The 21,143-nt window shown below is 38.6% G+C and overlaps 2 protein-coding genes across 2 annotated transcripts in view; one reads left to right on the plus strand and one right to left on the minus strand.

Annotated features, from left to right (window-relative positions):
- The window catches only part of FAM162A (family with sequence similarity 162 member A), a 497,431-nt gene that overhangs the window by 101,398 nt on the left and 374,890 nt on the right, over positions 1-21,143 (plus strand). The gene's annotated exons all lie outside the window — the stretch shown is intronic.
- The window catches only part of PARP9 (poly(ADP-ribose) polymerase family member 9), a 30,988-nt gene continuing 26,856 nt past the window's right edge, over positions 17,012-21,143 (minus strand). Inside the window, exon 7 of the mRNA XM_049785538.1 lies at positions 17,012-17,712. Coding sequence (XP_049641495.1) covers positions 17,255-17,712 — 458 coding nt within the window. The 3' untranslated portion in view covers positions 17,012-17,254. The remainder of the gene's footprint in view (positions 17,713-21,143) is intronic.

Here is a 21,143-nt window from a genome sequence, read left to right on the forward strand (position 1 = left end):
ATTGTGTGTAACAACCCTGAACTGTTTCAAAAGACATAAAATGGACACGTATGTCTTTAGAATATTTTGTTTTTCTCTGACAACTATAAGTCTTACTAAATATTCTCTTATACAGTGACGATTCTAACCACTTTTTATCTTCTCTTTATGAGCTGTTCAACAAGGAATTTTGGTGAAAGAGTCCCCCAGTTTAATGCTTATGATTGAACCATGTCATGGGGATTATTGGACTTGTTCTTATGTCCCCCATATGCACCAATAACGCCCCATATGCACCAATAACGCCACATGGCATTGCTCCTTTTTTACATAGGCACATTAAAATGAGAAAATATTATACATACAAATAAGATCCTATCTAATAGAGATTGGAATACACAAATCTTGTAGTGCAAAGGGACCTTACATACTGAACATTGACATAATGACCTGGCACAGGCCTCAGAAGAAAGGGCATTTTCCATTCACCCCTGAACCAGGGAAGCCATCCATGAAACGTCCAGGTTTGTCTATAACATCACCTGGAAGCAATCCTCTACCACGGAAGACCCTACCACTGCTCAGACATCGACCTGCTCAAAAGAGACTTCCCTTAATACTGAGAAGACTTAACAACAACGACTTGCTTACAGGACAGGGCTTCCTGCATTGCCCTTTAATGGTGAGGTGAAACGAGAGGACACTCCACATCCTGACTTCAATGTAGGATATGCAGATTCCAGGATCTTTAATACAGAAACATGATACCAACAACAGAGACTGTGTGAAAAGTGTGTCTTGGATTGGACGATCTAGCTTGCCTGGAGCCTAGAGTTGGTCTTATGCCAGGAAACTTCAGGGGTAGGATCTCTTTGTATTTAGGCCAAGGTTATTCCTTTCCATGCCTCTCATATTTTGGTGGGCCTATGCAAACAACAATTGCCACTCTTTTAACACCGTTTTTACTGTGCTACTTTGACTCTAATCCTTAAAAAAAAAAAAAACACTTAAAATTTGAGGTTAACTTAAGCTAAATGCAAGTACATGGAAATGTAAAAATTACTATGCCTCTAATGTTTAAGGAGTTATGTAAGTTTTATGGCTTTAGATTACCTTGTGTGCTGTTAAGAAATATTATAATGTGTTACAATCTGGGGGCTTGAGGGAGAAAGTAATTGTACATGGATTCTGTTTTATTTATCTTAATGTTCTTTGGCTGAAAGTTCAAAGTTAAGATATCAGCAACGGGACTTCTTCTGAGAATTATGTTATGGGTGATTGTCCTTCCACTGTAACTTTAACTTGTCCTCTTTCTTTGCATCTTTGTTCTCATAATTCAAAATAAAAAAATTAAAAAATTAAAAAAAGAAATAAAGTAATATATAAATACTTGCTTTACTCCCATTGTGTACTCAAAAAAATGAGGGGCAAGTAGCTGTTACAGTTATTTTTTTCTTCTGTAACAATCATTTTGAGCAGTGATTTCAAAAGAAGAAAAACCCGGGGCAGGAGTGATAGCACAGCAAGAAGGACATTTTATTGCACATGGCCAACCCAGTTTTGATTCCTGGCATCCCATATGGCCCCCAAGCCTTCCAGGAGTAATTTCTGAGTACAGAGCCAGGAGCCACGAGTAACCCCCTGAGTACCACGTGGTGTGGTCCAAAAATATCACACAAAAAAAGGAAGAAAGACTTTCAGACATTCTGAAGTCACTGAAATAGTCTCACATGTGTCTACCTATAAATTGGAGAAAGAGCAATAGCATAGCAAGTATTTGCCTTGAAAACAGCTGATCCTTGTGCATAGTATCCCATATGGTACCCAAAGCCCACCAGAAGTATATTACCTGAATACAGAGCCAGGAGTAAGAGCTGTAAGCACCCCCAGATATGGCCCCAAAATACAAAATAAATAAAACACTCAGAAACCAGAGAAATAGTACAGCAGGTATAACAATTGCCTTGCAGGGCCCCCACCAGGTTCAATCTCTGAGCAACTCCTGAACATCGCTGGGTGTAGTTCAAACAGCGATAATAATAATAATAATAATAATAATAATAATAATAAATATAAAACAATATCCATGAAGAAACATGGTGGAAAGAATGGGTTGATGAAATTTTCATAAGAATGGAAAGATGACCACACCACCTAAATCCTGGTAATCACTGTTTCTTTGTCCTTCATCCCTCAGCAGTGAGTTTATTCTCCTTAGCATGTATAGTAGAATCAGTTGAATTCCTGCAAGGAGACTAGGGAAAGAAAATGTGTTCTAAGGGAGACACTTAAGGCAAATATACTTGACTCTAGCTATATTGAGATCAGATCTCTTTGTTCCAATGAGGACTGAGTGGGCTTGTCTGTGTGGAAGCAAGTTTGTTTCCAGTTCACCCTTATTTTTAACTAGGTTATCCCTTTTAAGGGGCCAGTCAAAAGACTAAGGTATTTATATTTACTAGGGTCATTCCTAAGATCTTCAGCCACTTCAGCTCCATGAGACAGCCAAAAGCTCTTCTCAGTTTTTCCACCACAGCTTTGAGATCAAGTGATGACAAATGTCAGGTTCACCTCTCATGGTGTCCCTTTTCTTCCAAACCTTGAAACCACAAATTCTCATAGCCTAGGTGATTCTGTAGTGCCTTAATGTTCTTCTGTTTTGGTTTGGTTTTGGTTTTGGTTTTGTAATATTTTGTCAAGTTGTTCTTGGTAGTGGTAAGATTTGTACAAGACAACAGACCATTGCTGAAATAAGACTAGTATACATATATTTGTTACTTTTACCAAAAAATTACCATATCATGCAAGATGTGTTATTTTTAATATCTCTGAATATATATTTCTATAATGAGCCATTTAAAAGTTTTCAGAGCAATAGTTTTACTACTACAAACCATGCTACTGTGAACATTCTTTTACAGATACCATGTTTATAGGAAAATTACCTGATCTTAGAACACAAAAATATTCTAAGATGGCCTTTATGAATTCTGCTCTGCCCCTACTGTGTAATTTCTCTATTCCTGGAGTGTGAGTGGGATCTGTTAGACACTCTTTCACCATTCTTTTATTTATTTATTTATTTATTTATTTTTATTCTTTTATGTATTTATCTCTGTGGGGGGGGTTTGTTTTTTGTTTTTTTGTTTTTTATTTTTTGGTGACACATGCAGCTGTACTCAGGGCTTACTTAACTCTTTGTGTTCAGGGGATCACTCCTGGAAATTCTCACAAACTATGTACCTGAGCTAAGATTAAACTAGGGCAGTGGTCGGCAACCTTTTTTTTTTTTTTTCAACTGAGCCAAATCTCACCAAAACCACGACTGAAATTTATTTTAAGAGCCACATTTTTTTGTTTTTTGTTTATTTTGTTTTTCTTTGTTTGTTTTTGGCAGTGCTCAGGGGTTACTCCTGGCTCTATGCTCAGAAATTGCTCCTGACAGACTCAGAGGACCATATGGGATGCTGGGATTTGAACCATAGAACTTCTGCATGAGAGGCAAACACCTTACCTCCATGCTATCTCTTTGGCCCCAAGAGCCACATTTTAAAACCAAAAATACATAGGATGGTACGCTGTTTTTAGTTTCAATAAGTTTTTATTGAGAATATTCTGCATGCAAGTATCCACATAGGTTGGGAGGATACAAATAACACAACTAATAAAACAAAAACTTTAGAATGATATTATTTATTGATAATGTTAAATTCCATAAAATTGGCCTTACAATGTAGAGAAAATTACATCCTGACAATGACTGACAAAGTCACAAACACTAATGTGAACATTGCAATGCCTTGCATTTCCTTGGATAGTTTTACTAAGTCAGGTTTGTATGTTGTTGTTTTTAATTTTAGGCACGATTCCAGGTTCTCAACGATGAGATGATTTCTCAATTTACTCTTGATAGGATTCATGCTTGAAAATGATTGTTCACATAAATATGTAGACCCAAAAAGGAAAGAACAGCAAACGCTAGCTTTTTTAGTTGATTATATGAGTCAGGAATACTATTCTAAGTGTTAAAAATCAAACATATCTTCCTTCTCCAGGTCTTTCAAAGCAGACCACTTGTGCTGTGAACTAAGTTCACATTTGTGTTTCTCTAACCTTTCTTTTTTTTTTTTTTTTTTTTTTTTTGGTTTTTGGGCCACACCCTGGGACGCTCAGGGGTTACTCCTGGCTATGCACTCAGAAGTTGCTCCTGGCTTCTTGGGGGACCATATGGGACGCCGGGGGATCGAACCGTGGTCCGTCCTAGGCTAGCGCAGGCAAGGCAGGCACCTTACCTCCAGCGCCACCGCCCGGCCCCCATTTCTCTAACCTTTCTAAATTAGCACAAAGACGTTCAAATTTCGAGCTCCACAGTTCTTTTTTTTGTTTTGTTTTGTTTTGGTTTTGGTTTTTGGTTTTTCGGGCCACACTCATTTGATGCTCAGGGGTTACTCCTGGCTAAGTGCTCAGAAATTGCCCCTGGCTTGGGGGATTGAACCGCAGTCCTTCCTTGGCTAGCACTTGCAAGGCAGACACCTTACCTCTAGTGACACCTCGCTGGCCTCCAGTTTTTTGTTTTTATTTATTTTTTTCTTTTTATTTTTTTATCTTTATTTAAAAACCGTGATTACAAACATGATTATAGTTGTATGATTACAGTCATGTAAAGAACACCCCCCTTCACCAGTGCAACATTCCCACCACCAATTTCCCAGATCTCCCTCCTCCCCACCCCCCTACACCTGTACTCGAGACAGCCTTTCTACTTCCCTCATACATTCACATTGTTATGATAGTTTTCAGTGTAGTCATCTCTCCAACTGCACTCATCACTCTATGTGATGAGCTTCATGTCCTGATCTGCACCTACCAGCCCTCATCTCTCTTGTCTCTGAGATACTGTTAAAAATGTCTTTCATATTTCTTAAAGCCCATAGATGAGTGAAACCATTCTGTGTCTTTCTCTCTCCCTCTGACTTACTTCACTCAGTATAATAGATTCCATGTACATCCATGTATAGGAAAATTCCATGACTTCATCTCTCCTGATGGCTGATAGTATTCCATTGTGTATATGTACCACAGTTTCTTCAGCCACTCATCTGTTGAAGGGCATCTTGGTTGTTTCCAGAGTCTGGCTATTGTAAATAGCACTGCAATGAATATAGGAGTAAGGAAGGGATTTTTGTATTGTATTTTTGTGTTCCTTGGGTATATTCCTAGGAGTGGTATAGCTGGATAGTATGGAAGCTCAATTTCCAGTTTGTGAAGGAATCTCCATATTGCTTTCCATAAAGGTTGTACTAGATGGCATTCCCACTAGCAGTGAAAAAGAGTTCCTTTCTCTCCACATCCCCGCCAGCACTGCTTGTTTTCCTTTTTTGTGATGTGTGCCAATCTCAGTGGCGTGAGGTGGTACCTCATAGTAGTTTTGATTTGCATCTCCCTGACGATTAGTGATGTTGAGCATCTTTTCATGTGCCTTTTGGCCATTTGCCTTTCTTCTTTTTCAAAGTGTCTGTTCATTTCTTCTCCCCATTTTTTGATGGGGTTAGTTGTTTTTTTTTCTTGTATAGTTCTGTCAGTACCTTGTAAATTTTGGATATTAGCCCTTTATCTGATGAGTATTGGGTGAATAATTTCTCCCACTCAGTGGGTGGCCTTTGTATTCTGGGACTATTTCCTTTGAGATGCAGAAGCTTCTCAGCTTAATATAGTCCCATCTGTTTATCTCTGCTTCCACTTGTTTGGAAAGTGCTGTCTCCTCCTTAAAGATGCCTTTAGTCTCAATGTCCTGGAGTGTTTCACCTACATGTTGTTCTATATACCTTAAAGTTTCAGTTCTGATATCAAGGTCTTTAATCCATTTGGATTTTACCTTTGTACATGGTGTTAGCTGTGGGTCTGAGTTCGCTTTTTTGCAAGTGGCTAACCAGTTGTGCCAACACCGCTTGTTGAATAGGCTTTCCTTGGTCCAATTAGGATCTCTTGCTCCTTTATCAAAAACTAGGTGGTTATATGTCTGAGGAACCTTCTCTGAGTACTCAAGCCTATTCCACTGATCTGAGGGTCTGTCTTTATTCCAATACCATGCTGTTTTTATAACTATTGCTTTGTAATACAGCTTAAAATTGGGGAAAGTAATGCCTCCCATATTCCTTTTCCCAAGAAGTGCTTTAGCTATTTGAGGTTGTTTGTTGTTCCAGATGAATTTCAGAAGTATTTGATCCACTTCTTTGAAGAATGTCATGGGTATCTTCAGAGGAATCGCGTTAAATCTGTATAATGCTTTTGGAAGTATTGCCATTTTAATGATGTTGATCCTGCCAATCCATGAGCAAGGTATGTGTTTCCATTTCTGTGTGTCCTCTCTTATTTCTTGGAGCAGTGTTTTGTAGTTTTCTTTGTATAGATCCTTCACATCTTTAGTCAGGTTGACTCCAAGATATTTGAGTTTGTGTGGCACTAATGTGAATGGGATTGTTCTCTTAATGTCCATTTCTTCCCTATCATTATTATGTATAAAAAGGCCATTGATTTTTGTGTGTTAATTTTGTAGCCTGCCACTTTGCTATATGAATCTATTATTTCTAGAAGCTTTTTGGTAGAGTCTTTAGGGTTTTCTAAGTAGAGTATCATGTCATCTGCAAACAGTGATAGCTTGACTTCTTCCTTTTCTATCTGGATTCCCTTGATATCTTTTTCTTGCCTAATTGCTATAGCAAGTACTTCCAGTACTATGTTGAATAGGAGTGGTGAGAGAGGACAGCCTTGTCTTGTACCAGAATTTAGAGGGAAGAATTTTAGTTTATCTCCATTGAGGTTAATATTTGCCACTGGCTTCTGGTAGATGGTTTTGACTATATTGAGAAAGGTTCCTTTTATTCCTATCTTGCTGAGAGTTTTCATCAAGAATGGGTGTTGAACCTTATCAAATGCTTTTTCTGCGTCTATTGATATGACCATGTGATTTGTTGTTGTTTATGTTGTGTATTATATTGATAGATTTATGGATGTTAAACCAGCCTTGCATTCCTGGGATGAAACCTTCTTGATCAAAGTGAATGATCTTCTTGATGAGGCACTGGATCCTGTTCGCCAGGATTTTGTTGAGGATCTTTGCATCTGTGTTCATCAGGGATATTGGTCTGTAATTTTCTTTTTTTGGCAGCATCTCTATCAGGTTTTGGTATTAAAGTGATGTTGGCTTCATAAAAGCTATTTGGAAGTGTTCCTGTTTTTTCGATTTCATAAAAGAGCCTGGCCAGGATTGGTAGTAGTTCCTCTTGAAAGGTTTGAAAGAATTCATTCGTGAATCCATCAGGGCCTGGGCTTTTGTTTTTGGGCAAATTAAAACTGTAATCAAAAATTTGCCCAAAAACAAAAGCCCAGTTCTTTGTTTTTAAATCCAGAAATTTTATTTCAAAGTTGCCAATGTCAATATTAAAGGGAGAAAATTTCAATTCTGTTACAGTGGCATTCAGAGGTTTTTTAAACAAAGGCCAACGTTGCTTTGCTGTTTCTGAAATCCTGAAACCTCTTGAGAAAAGCTTCCCTTATATTTCAAAGTTCTGTTTTAAAATAGGTAATGTCAATATCAGAATTATTTTCTTGGCTATGTTTCAACAGGCTTGGAAGGTAAATAAAAGTTTCTCTGTCAAAATCTTCAGCAAAAACAGATACTTTGTTTTCAAACAAAATGACTTCTAACATCGGAAAAATTGTGTTTCCTTTCCCCTGTAGTTTATGATTAAGCTGATTTAGATGTGAAGTAACATCCACCATGAAATACAGTTTTTGAATCCACTGATTCACACAAAAACAAAAACGGCACTTTGTTAAAGGCACATGATATATCACAAAGGAATTATGATAGAGTGCCTAAAACATTTTAAAAATATTTTTTATTTAATCATATTTGTTTCAAAATTTTTCATACTTGAGCTTCAATCATAGAATGTATACCACCCTTCACCAGTGCACTTTCCCCACCACCAATGTCCCTTGTTTCCTTCCCCTTCACCCCCTCTGCCTATGTCAGGGGCAGGCATTTTGGTTTTTTCTCTCTATCTCTCTTTTTCTTTATGACACTGAGGTTTGTAAAATTTCCTTTATGACACAGTGGTTTTCAATATTGTTAATTAAAGGGTACCATGCATGTCACTTACCCATTTTCAGCATCCAGTTCTTGTCCAGAGTGATAAGTTCCAACTATCAATGTCATAATGTATCTTTCTCTATTCTAACTGAAATCACCACTTTTTATGGCAAGCTTCCTATCATGGACTAGTCCTCCTATTTCTCATCCCTATTTTCTCTAGATATTATTACCATATTGCAGTTTATTATTCTTATATGTCACAAATGATTATTCTGTGTCTACACCTCTCCTTCTGACTCATTTCACTCAGAATAATAATCTGATCTGTTGATGTATGTACAGATGATGCACTATGACTCAGTGTTTTTGTGTAGTCACAAGAAACAGAAGTTGCACACCTGTACATTGTATACACTCATTGTATGATAGACTGGATTAAAAAAAAAACTCCCTGCTGAACTAAACTCTGTGACAGACGACACAGTAAAGATAATTTGTGAAATTCACAATTGTAATCAAATCCATGCTATTCACTACCCTGGGTGAGAGTATGAATGCCCACTACTAGCATCTTCTCCATGAAGAAGTGAAGTGGCTGTTCAGGGAAAGGGTGCTCTCTCACCGTTGGCAAGAGGGAAGAAGTAGTGCAGTTCCTGTGAGAGCTTAACTCTGACTTTGTACAGCCCCAGTTGGACAAGAAATGGGTTGCTAAGCTTGTGTATTTGGTAGACACTGTTCATTTTCTCTATGAATTTAATATTTCTCTGCAGGGAGTTTTCACAAGTAGTTTTTACAGTGAGACATAAGATGGATGTGTTCAAAAAAGAATCTGATTCTGGGATAGCTGTGTCTGAGGAGATATTGAAATGTTTCCATTCTTGCAAAAAATTTCTGATTGGCACTTATATTATGCAGAAAGTCATAATCAATATGAAAAACAGCATTTAAGGACATTAGCTCACAACTTTAATCATGAGTACTCTGAACATGAGAATCTGCGGAAAAGAAAACTCTGTATTGAGAATCCCTTCATGGAAGATGCCCACTCTTTTTTTTTTTTTTTTTTTTTTGGGCCATACCCGGCTGTGCTCAGGGGTTACTTCTTGCTGTTTGCTTAGAAATAGCTCCTGGCAGGCACAGGGGACTATATATGGGACGACGGGATTCAAACCAACCACCTTAGGTCCTGGATTGGTTGCTTGCAAGGCAAACGCCTCTGTGCTATCTCTCCGGCCCCTGATGCCCACTCTTGTGCAAAATAAAATATGTGTTTTAAGATCACTCCAGGCACTGTATTTCTAAACCCCACCCAACCTGGTCTGAAGAAACAGGGTAGCAGAAAAGAAATAACAAACCAAGCTAGCCAGGAAAGGATGATCATGGAGTCCATGGCCTTTTACCTTGTACTCTCTGCCTTGAGCCCAAAAAGCTAAAATTCCTCTTTTTTTATTAAAACCAATTCCCAATACCAGGAGGCTTCAGGTCAAGAGAGATAAAAATACAAATTCAGTGAACTTTTACATATCAAAGGAAGAGGTTTAAAAAAGGATAATGTTGGGGGAACACCTTTGTTTAGGGTTGATACTGGGTATCATCTTACACTCTTGGAGCTGGCCGCAGGGGCTGCACACTGACAAAGGCTAGGAACAGAGTCCTGACTCCTGGAGCGACCACCGGGCACACAGAAGAGCCAAATTAAAAGTGTAAAGAGCCACATGTGGCTCGCGAGCCCCAGGTTGCCGACCACTGAACTAGGGTATATTGCTTGCAAGACAAGGGCCTTATCCAGAAAAGTGCTAATTATCTAGTCTATAGTTTTCAATTTTATTTCAGTTACATAATGTTACTTCTTAAAATAACAACACTAGTTACACGCAGAGAGAGACCGCTCAATTTGAACATACTTTACTTGCAAGACCTGGTTTAATTATGGACTCCACATACTGCCTACAGCACTGCAGAGAGTAAAACCCCACTTTCCCATTCTCACACACTGATAGATTTGCAGGTACACTGACAGATGTCACTCAAAAACAAAAGGATTAGTTAAAAGCATCAACTAATACTAAAAAGAGGCTAATTAGGCAAATAATGTTATAAAAAATCTTTGGGGGACCATATTGGTGATGCTCTGGGCTCACCCCACTCTGGACTCAAGAATAGCTCCTGATAATGCTTGGGGGATTATCTGGGATAACAGGGATCAAACTTGGGTTTGCTCTGCACAAGGTTATATTATTTCTGCAGCCCCTAAAAACATAATTGCCCTTTGATATACAATTTAACTTTTATTTTGTTTTTTGTTTTTTTATGGGGGTGGCACACCTGGTGGTACTCAGGGGTTACTCCTGGCTCTGTGCTCAGAAATCGCTCTTAGCAGGCTCCGGGGACCATATGGGATGTTGGAGATTGAATCCGGGTCCATCCCAGGTCAGCTGCATACAAGGCAAATGCCCTACCACTGTGCTATCACTCTGGCCCCATAACTTTTTTTTAATGATTACATATTTTAATTGTGTATATTTAAATAAGTAAGAATTTTGTTATTTTTTTATTTGGGGGCCACATTCAGCATATTTCAGGGGTTAATCCTATGCTCTCAAATCACTCCTGGCAGACTCAGCGAACCATATGGGATGCCAGGGATCGAACAGGGTCAGCCATGGGCAAGGCAAACACCCTACCTGCTATGGTATGGCTCTGGACCTCTATGCAAGTAAAAAAAAAATCAATTCAAGAGAGCCAATCAACCAGGTACTACTGATATTAAATTAAATCAACCAATGAAGGGATAGCATAGTCAATAAGGTACTTGCTTTGTATGCAGCCCACACAGATCAATAAGGTACTTGCTTTGTGCAGGTTCAGACCCCAGCAATACAGCAATGTCCCGAATCTCCCTCCTCCCCACCCAACCCCTGCCTGTACTCTAGACAGGCTTTCAATTTCCCTCATACATTTTCATTATTAGGATAGTTCAAAATGTAGTTATTTCTCTAACTTAACTCATCCCTGGTGAGCTTCATGAGGTGAGCTGCAACTTCCAGCCCTTCTCTCTTTTGTGTCTGAAAATTATTATTGCAAGAATGTTTTTCATTTTTCTTAAAACACATAGATGAGTGAGACCATTCTGTGTTTTTCTCTCTCTCTCTCTGACCTATTTCACCCAGCATAATAGATTCCATGTACATCCACATATAGGTAAATTTCATGACTTCATCTCTCCTGACAGCTGCATAATATTCCATTGTGTATATGTACCACAGTTTCTTTAGCCATTCATCTGGTGAAGGGTATCTTGGTTGTTTCCAGAGTCTTGCTATAGTAAATAGTGCTGCAATGAATAGAGGTGTAAGGAAAGGATTTTTGTATTGTATTTTTGTGTTTCTAGGGTATATTCCTAGGAGTGGTATAGCTGGATTGTAAGGGAGCTCGATTTCCAGTTTTTGGAGGAATTTTTTTCCATAAAGGTTGAACTAGATGGCATTCCCACAAGCAGTGGTTAAGAGTTCCTTTCTCTCCACATCTCCACCAACACTGCTTGTTTTCATTCTTTGTGATGTGTGCCAATCTCTGTGGTGTGAGGTGGTACCTCATAGTTGTTTTGATTTGCATCTCCCTGATGATTGGTGATGTGGAGCATTTTTTCATGTGTCTTTTGGCCATTTGTATTTCTTCTTTGTTAAAGTGTCTGTCCATTTCTTCTACCCATTTTTTGATGGGATTAAATTTTTTTTTACTGTAAAGTTCTGTCAGTGCCTTGTATATTTTGGAGATTAGCCCTTTATCTGATGGGTATTGGGTGAATAGTTTCTCCCACTCAGTGGATGGCTCTTGTATCCTGGGCGCTATTTCCTTTGAGGTGCAGAAACTTCTCAGCTTAATAAATTCCCATCTGTTAATCTCTGCTTTCACTTGCTTGGAGAGTGCAGTTTCCTCCTTGAAGATGCTTGTAGTCTCAATATTCTGGAGTGTTTTGCCTATGTGTTGTTCTATATATCTTATGGTTTTGGGTCTGATATCGAGGTCTTTCATCTATTTGGATTTTACCTTCGTACATGATGTTAACTGGGGGTCTAAGTTCAATTTTTTGTAAGTGGCTAGCCAGTTGTGCCAACACCACTTGTTGAAGAGGCTTTATTCGCTCCATTTAAGATTTCTTGCTCCTTTATCAAAAATTAGGTGATTGCATGTCTGGGGAACATTCTCTGAGTATTCAAGCCTATTCCACTAATCTGAGGACCTGTCTTTTGGGGGTGAAGTGTCCTATATATATCCAGTAGGCCTCTCGTCCTTTTCTCTTTTCAGGTCTAGTATGTTCTTGTTGGGTTTCAGTCTGGTTGACCTATCAAGTGCTGGCAATGCCGTGTTGAGGTCTCCCACAATTATTGTGTTGTTATTGATATTATTTTTCAGATTTGTCAACAATTGTATTAAATATTTTGCTGACCCCTCATTTGGTGCATATATGTTTAGGAGAGTGATTTCTTCCTGCTGTACATATCCCTTGATTAATACAAAATGTCCATCTTTGTCCCTTATAACTTTCCCGAGTATAAAATTTGCATCATCTGATATTAGTATGGCCACTCCAGCTTTTTTATGGGTGTTGTTTGCTTGAATAATTTTCCTCCAGCCTTTTATTTTGAGTCTATGTTTTTTATGATTATTCAGATGTGTTTCTTGTAGGCAGCAGAAGGTTGGATTGAGTTTTTTTTTTTATCCATTTAGCTACTCTGTGTCTCTTTTTTTTGTTTGTTTGTTTGTTTGTTTGTTTTGTTTTTGGGCCACACCCGGCGGTGCTTAGTGGTTACTCCTGGCTGTCTGCTCAGAAATAGCTCCTGGCAGGCACGGGGGACCATATGGGACACCAGGATTTGAACCAACCACCTTTAGTCCTGGATCGGCTGCTTGCAAGGCAAACGCCGCTGTGCTATCTCTCCAGGCCCCTACTATGTGTCTCTTAACTGGTGCATTTAGTCCATTGACATTGAGAGAAAGATTTGTCCTGGGATTTAGTGCCATCTTTTCGTTTTGTTTTGTTTTTGGGCCACACCCGACGGTGCTCAGGGGTTACTCCTGGCTGTCTGCTCAGAAATAGCTCCTGGCAGGCAAGGGGGACCATATGGGACACCGGGATTCGAACCAACCACCTTTGGTCCTGGATCGGCTGCTTGCAAGGCAAACACTGCTGTGCTATCTCTCCGGGCCCTAGTGCCATCTTTCTATCGAAATTTGGTGTGTCTGTCATTCATGTCTTAAAGTAAGTCTTTCAGTTTTTTTGTTTTTTTTTTTTGTGGTTTTTGGGTCACACCCGGCAGTGCTCAGGGGTTACTCCTGGCTCCATGCTCAGAAATTGCTCCTGGCAGGCACGGGGGACCATATGGGATGCCGGGATTTGAACCGATGACCTTCTGCATGAAAGGCAAACGCCTTACCTCCATGCTATCTCTCCGGCCCAGTTTTTTTTTTTTTTTTAAAGACTGGTTTTGAGTCTGTAAAGTTTCTGAGCTGTTGTTTGTCTGTGAAGCCATGTATTGTTTCTTCAAATCTGAAAGTGAGTTTTGCTGGGTGCAGTATTCTAGGCGAAGCATTTATTTCATTGAGTTTTGTCACTATGTCCCACCAACTGCTTTCTGGTCTTGAGTGTTTCTGGTGATAGGTCTGCTGTAAATCTCAAAGATATTCCCTTAAATGTAATTTCTCTTTTTGATCTTGCTGCCTTCAGAATTCTGTCTCTATCTGTGGGATTTGTCATTGTGACTAGGATGTGTCTTGGGCTGTTTTTTTCCTGGGGTCTCTTTTATTGGTACTCTTCAGGCATGCAGGATTTGATCACATGTATTCTTTAGCTCTGGTAGTTTCTCTTTAATGATGTTCTTGACCGTTGATTCCTCCTGGAGATTTTCTTCCTGGGTCTCTGGGACTTTAATGATTCTTAAGTTGTTTCTGTTGAGCTTTTCATCGACTTCTATTTTCATCTGTTCCCATTCTTTGAGTAATTTTTCCATTGTTTGATTATTTGCTTTAAGGCTTTTTTCCAATCTCTTCTGCTGTATGGAGTTGTTATTCATCAAATCTTCCAGTGTACCAATTCTATTCTCAGCTGCTGTTAACCTGTGGGAAAGCTCATCCATTTTTTTCTTCAATTCATCTACTGAGTTTTTCAGACCTGTTATTTGACCTGAAATTTCAGTTTGGAGTTTTCTGATTTCGATCTTCATATTCTCTTGATTCTTATTAGTGTTCTCTTCTTTACTTTCTTTGAGTTCTGTGAACATCTTCCATATTGTGACACTAAACTCCTTATCTGAGAGACTGACTAGTTGGTTGGCCATGTTCCGGGCATCAGAGTTGCCATCTTCATTCTCTATGTCTGGTGCTGTCCTGTGTTGCTTCCCTATTGCCACACTTGTATTGTGGGGTTTTCTACGTGTTGTGGCTGTATTCATTGGCTAAATGATATGCGTGGCCGTGTAGCAAAGTGGAATGGCCTCGCTCCTCTAGTCCCTCCCTTTCTGGGCAGAAAAACTCACCTCCAGGGAAGGCTAGCCATCCGCAAATGAAGACACACACACACAGAAAATCAGGCCCGCAGATGCCACACAGAAGATTGACGGTCCAGATAGATGTGTCAGGCTTCAGTGTTTCATCAGAGTTATACAAGATTTTTCTAATCTGTACTCTTACATTTAACTACAGATCAAATTTCAGACACAGGTTTCCATAGGGCAAGTTACATTCTGTTGTCACTCTTGGTCATTCATATCGATTACTCTTACACAGTCTACCAGTTGTTGGGAAGACTGAACAAGAGTCAAAGCAGGCCCTCAAAGTAGTCTTGAAGATATTAATTTGGAGTTTTTAGATACTCTATAAGGGGGTATGAAAGTGAGAATGTCGAAACTCCAAATGCATTCATTCTTTTAATTTTGTAGAATCTTCACCTACGGTAAATGGTACAATATGAAGTCCAAAATGGGGCCCTTTCAAGCAAGAGGTCAATGGCAAGGACTCTCTTATCTCTTATCAATGCAAGGACAATGCCAGTTGAGACAATAAGTATTCTTGTTTTAAGAAGGAAGGTTAATGTAACATAATAAATTGTCTTTGCAAAAGTTTGAGGGTATAAGGGTCAGGAAAGGTAGGAAGTATAAAGATAAATGTCATTGAAAATAGGCAAGGTGGCCGGAACTGTGGTACAGGGTGTGAGTAGTTTGCCTTGCATGTGCAAGCATAGGACAAACTGTGGTTTGATCCCCAGGTATCCCATATGGTCCCCCAAAAAATGATTTCTGAGTGCAGAGCCAGGAGTAACCCCCTGACCATCACCAGGTATGTCCCCAAAACAAACAAACAAAGAAAAAGAAAATAGGTAAGGAATGCATGGTGCAATTAGTTCTCTTTACTTCAAAAATTTGAAGCCAAATTTGGGAATAATCACAGTAAATTCAGATTATTTTATCTGCATAAAATACTCTTCTAACTCAGTTCCCCGTTCACTACGTTCACTTAAATCTCAGACTTCATCATAATTTCAATTTACTTAGTAAGCCTTTGTGTTGAAGTTTTTACTCTAGTCAGAATAATTCTTCTTTGCTTGTGCTTGTCCCTCATCAACTGAAAGTACCTCTGGACTGGTCCTCTACCCCTTACTTTTCTCCACCCATTTTGGTGGTCCTACTCTTCCCAATAAAGACTCGGTTCAGAGAGACTGCTGGTGGTTTCACTTCCATAGCTAGCCTGTCTGCCTACTGGTATCTTTTGTCTACTTGCAGATATCTTGTGGTGGAAGTTCCTGAACCTGCTGTATCTCTCTAACGTTGCATGGATTATGTCCTGTGTCATAGTTGCTTCCAGACCTGTGTTCCCCAATGCTCCAGGACTGAGGTATGAGGCTTCCTCTACTCCTTCATTCCAACTTCTTTTTTTTTTTTTTTTTTGGTTTTTGGGCCACACCCAATGGTGCTCAGGGGTTACTCCTGGTTGTCTGCTCAGAAATAGCTCCTGGCAGGCATGGGGGACCATATGGGACACCAGGATTCAAACCAACCACCTTTGGTCCTGGATCTGCTGCTTGCAAGGCAAACACCGCTGTGCTATCTCTCCGGGCCCCATTCCAACTTCTTTATTGGTTTAATATATCTATCTTCCACTTAAATTTTTCAAAAAATTAATTTTACCTGATTATTCTTGTTAACTTTTCATCACTACTTTTCTTCTTATACAGGCTGAAATACTTAAGATATATTTTTCTATAATCTTATATTTTTTCATTTTTGGTTCATACTTGGCAGCACTCAAGGGTTACTCCTGGCTCTACACTCAGAAATCACTCTGGCAGGCTCAGGGAACCATATGGGATACCAGAATTCAAACCACCATCTTTCTGCATGCAAGGCAAACACCTTACCTCCATGCTATCTCTTCGGCCTTATTTTTTCTATAATCTTGTCTTCAACACGAAGAAAGTAACAAACATACTTGAAGAATTAAAAATTTGGCTGCCCAATTTTTTTTTTTTTTTTTGGTTTTTGGGCCACACCCGTTTGACACTCAGAGGTTCATCCTGGCTATGTGCTCAGAAATCGCTCCTGGCTTGGGGGGACCATATGGGACTCTGGGAGATCAAACCGTGGTCCGTCCTATGCTAGCGCTTGAAAGGCAGACACCTTATCTCTAGAGCCACCTCTCCAGCCCCGGCTGCCCAATTCTTAAATGACAATATATGTGATGATTGAATCACATAGGATATCCAACTTTTGATCATTTTTAATTTCAAATAATTTCATTATACAGAATTTTTCTGAGTTAAAGAACATTTAACTTTATATTTAGATTACTGCATAAGATCAAAGTAACATATTCTCTAGGAAATTATATTTCATGTACAATTCCAGAAGATAAAAAGCTTAGATTACATACTAGAAAACTTGTTGCATATGAAAATAATTTTAGGTTAACTATATGGTAAAGGAAAGAAAAAAAAACTTGAAGGAAAAAGAATGGACTTCAATGTTTTAGTTAGGTCCACAACACCAAGAGATGAAAGTACTAAGATACTAGTAAGTGTTTAGTTCTTTTAATAATTCAATTAGCCTATAAAAACAACCTACTGACATTCAAATTATTATTTTAATTATTGATGATCATTAGTTGCTCCAAACCAAGGCTATGCTATTTGTTTAAATGATATGGAGGGTAATCAACAGAACTTCCCCTTGGAAATCCCCTCAAAGCCTGATATGGAGAGGGGCCCTTAAATTGTGTCTGATAAACATGGATGCCACTTGAAAATACATTTGATAGATGTTGAGAAGAGAGCATTGTGCTCTGTGGTTGTACATAATCCTGGGCGCAAGTCCATAAATACTTGGGAAGAGCCTGCATAGTATTAAAAATAACAAAAGTTTCAGGGCTGGAGACAATGTCAACCACACTATCATGGCTGTCAATGTCTCCAGGATGTAGTGGTGGGGCAACAATGTTTGATGGATGACCCTTGCAGGAAGAACCAGTGAGAACTTCAGCTTCAAAAATATAGATCAGCTTGTCTTTGACAGATGTTTCCTTAGTTTTGTGCATCACACATTTGAGGTTCTTGGTAAAGTATATACCAGCTCCAAGCTTTGGTTCTGACAAAAGAAAAAATAAGATTATTATGATTTGTGGAGTTACACTGTCTAGTTGGATATAGTAAGTATACTGTCTCTAGTCCTCCAAATAATCACCACATACTGGTCCTAAATTCCTGTGCAGACAAAAGAAGTTGTTCTGTTCAGAGGAGTGACCCTGGAGTTATTCAGGAGTGTATTAAAACCAAGGTTAGCATGCAAATCAAGTTTCTGAATCCCTTAACTACTCCTCGGGCCCTTGGATTTTTTTGTTTTGTTTTGTTTTGATTTTTGGTCCATACCAAGCTATGCTCAAGGATTACTCATTGCTCTATGTTTAGGGGTCACTCCTGGTAGAGCTCAGGGACCATAGGTTTTTTTTTTGTTTTTTTTTTTTTTTACATATTAAGCCCATTGTCAATGCCTTGCCTCCCTGCACTTAGAGGAGAAAAATTAAACTTTTATTTGGCTAGGCTTTCCTATTTTGCTTCTTTTCTTTTTCCCTTATTAATGCTCACAAATACTTATTTCTTCTTTACAGTACCTAAAAATTAACCAAACACTGTTGCAGCACTGGACAGTATAAAAACAATGTCAGTTACAGGTGTAATTTTATATTTCCTAGACCAGCACTTCACGAGAAGAGTAGGCTATGAAGTAAACAGAGCTTGGGCCATGAAAAAAATCAGCAATGAAGGCAAGATCAATGTCTTGCAAGAAAAGCATTCCATTTTGCTCCACAGCCAGACAATTCATTTATTCAATGAGATCTAACACAATACATAAGAAATATCACCATGCTTCAAAATCACAATGATGAAACAAACTGAAGATGGGAGTTCTGGAGACCCAATTGGATTCACTAGTGAATTCTTTCGAGCTTTTAAAAAAAAACCTATTGGAGCCAGAGCAGTGATGCAGAGTGGTAATGTGTCTGTCTTGCCAGCGCCAGCCTAGGACAGATAGCGGTTTGATCCCCTAGCATTCCATATGATCCCCCAAGCCAGGAGCGATTTCTGAGTGCATAGCCAGAAGTAACTCCTGAGCATCCCTGGGTGTGGCCCCAAAAAACAAACAAAACAAAACAAAATAAATAAAAAGGACCTATTGCCAATCCTTTTCAGGCTCTTCTAGAAAACTGAAACAAACAAACAAACCAGAAATACTCCCAAATAGTTTCTATGAAGCTAACACCATACTGATACAAAAATAGACAGAAACATCATTAAAAAAGAGACTTACAGGACATATCCTGACATTCAAATAAGTACTAGCAAGTAGAATCCAACAGCTTATCAAAAAGGTCATACATGGACCAGGACCAAATAGAATTCATCCCAGGGATGCAAAGATGCAAAATTTTAATACACTCAAGTCAATCAATATAACAATCAATAAAACAAAAAAATCATGTGATCATATCAAAAGATACAGAGAATGCATTTGGATAAGTCCAGCATTCATTCAAGATAAAAACTCAATAAAAAATGGGGGCTGGAGAGATAGCAAAGAGGTAGGGTGTTTGCCTTGCATTCAAACCCCAGATGGACTTTGATTCAAATCCTGGCATCCCATATGGTCCCACGTGCCTGCTAGGAGCAATTTCTGAGTGCAGAGTCAGGAGTAACCCCTAAGCACCATCGGGTGTGACAAACAAACCAAAAACCTCAATAAAATGTTGTTAGAAATTTTCTTAAAATATTCAAGGCCAAAAAAAAAAGGGGGGTGGAGGATAAAAAAATTCAAGGCCACTTACCACAAGCCTATGGAAAACATTATACTCAATGAGAAAAAACTAAAAGGCTTTCCTCTAAGATCTGGCACAAGACGAGTTTGTTTCATCTCACCACTTTGATTCCATATGATACTGGAAGTACTTGCCATAGCAATTACGCAATATAAATATATCAAGAGCATCCAGACAGAAAAGGAAGAAAGCAAATTTTAGTGTTTTACTATGAAATAATTCTATATTTAGAAAACCCTAAACATTGTACCAAAAGCTTCTAGCAACAATAAATTTATATAGTAAAGTGGCAGGCAACAAAATTAATAAGCAAGTATTCATGACATTTCTATATACACATAATGAAAGGGAAAAAAAGAGATAGTAAACAAAAAATCTCATTTACAATTGTGCCTCAGAATATCAAATACCTACAAGTCAACTTAATAGGTGAAAGACCTATACAAAGAAAACTACAAATCACTGCTTCAAGAAATAAAAGAGGACATAAGGAAATGGAAACATGCCTAGCTCAAGGATTGGGAATAGATTACCACTATAAAGAATATTCAGCACATTTTTCAAAGAAGTGAATCAAACACTCCTGAAATTCATTTGGAACAATAAATGTCACAAGTAGCTAAAGCAATCATTGGGGAAAAAAGATGGGAGGGATAGCTTTCCCCAACTTTACAATGTACTACAAAGCAGATATTAAAACAAGATACTTGAATAAAGATAGACCCTCAAATTAATGGTACATATTTGAACAGTATTAGATTGATTTGCTATTGTATGATAAATTACTCTTTGAAACAGGAGCAAGCAATAAAAATTAGAACAAAGAAAGCTTCTACAAATAACGATGTAGGGAAAACTGGTTAATAACATGCAAAAAAGTGAACTCAGACCTCTCATTAATGACATGCACAAAGGTCAAATCAAAATGGATTAAAGACCTTGATATCAGACATCAAACTCTAAGATACACAGAAGAAAATGTAGGCAAAACACTCCATGACATTGAAATTAAAGGCATCTTCGAGGGGCCGGAGAGATAGCATGGAGGTAAGGCATTTGCCTCTCATGCAGGAGGTCATCGGTTCGAATCCCGGCGTCCCATATATGGTCCTCCCGTGCCTGCCAGGAGCAATTTCTGAGCCTGGAGCCAGGAATAACCCCTGAGCACTGCCGGGTGTGACCCAAAAACCACAAAAAAAAAAAAAAAAAAAGGCATCTTCGAGGAGTAAATACAACTGTCCAAACAAGTGGAAGCAGAAATAAATAAATGAAATTACATCAAACCGAGAAGCTTCTGCACTTCAAAGTAAACAGTCTAGGGTACAAAGGTCACCCATAGAATGTGAGAAACTATTCACTCAATACCCATCAGATAAGGTGCTAATGTCTAAGATATACAAGGTACTGATAGAACTTAACAGGAAAAAACATCTAATCCCATCAAAGAATGGGGAGAAGAAATGCACAGACATTTCCTCAAAGAAGAAATACAGATGGTGAAGAGGCATATGAAAAAATGGTTCATGGGAAAAAAATGGATGCAAATTAAAAAAAACGATGAGGTATCAACTCACACCAGAGACTGGTATACATCACAAAGAACAAGAGCAATCAATGCTGGTGTGGATGTGGTGAGAAAGGAACTCTCATTCACTGTTAGTGGGAATGCCATCTAGTCCAATCTTTCTGTATAATAATATGGATA

The sequence above is a fragment of the Suncus etruscus genome, chromosome 13 (assembly GCF_024139225.1).
Source record: "Suncus etruscus isolate mSunEtr1 chromosome 13, mSunEtr1.pri.cur, whole genome shotgun sequence".
Lineage (NCBI taxonomy): Eukaryota > Metazoa > Chordata > Mammalia > Eulipotyphla > Soricidae > Suncus > Suncus etruscus.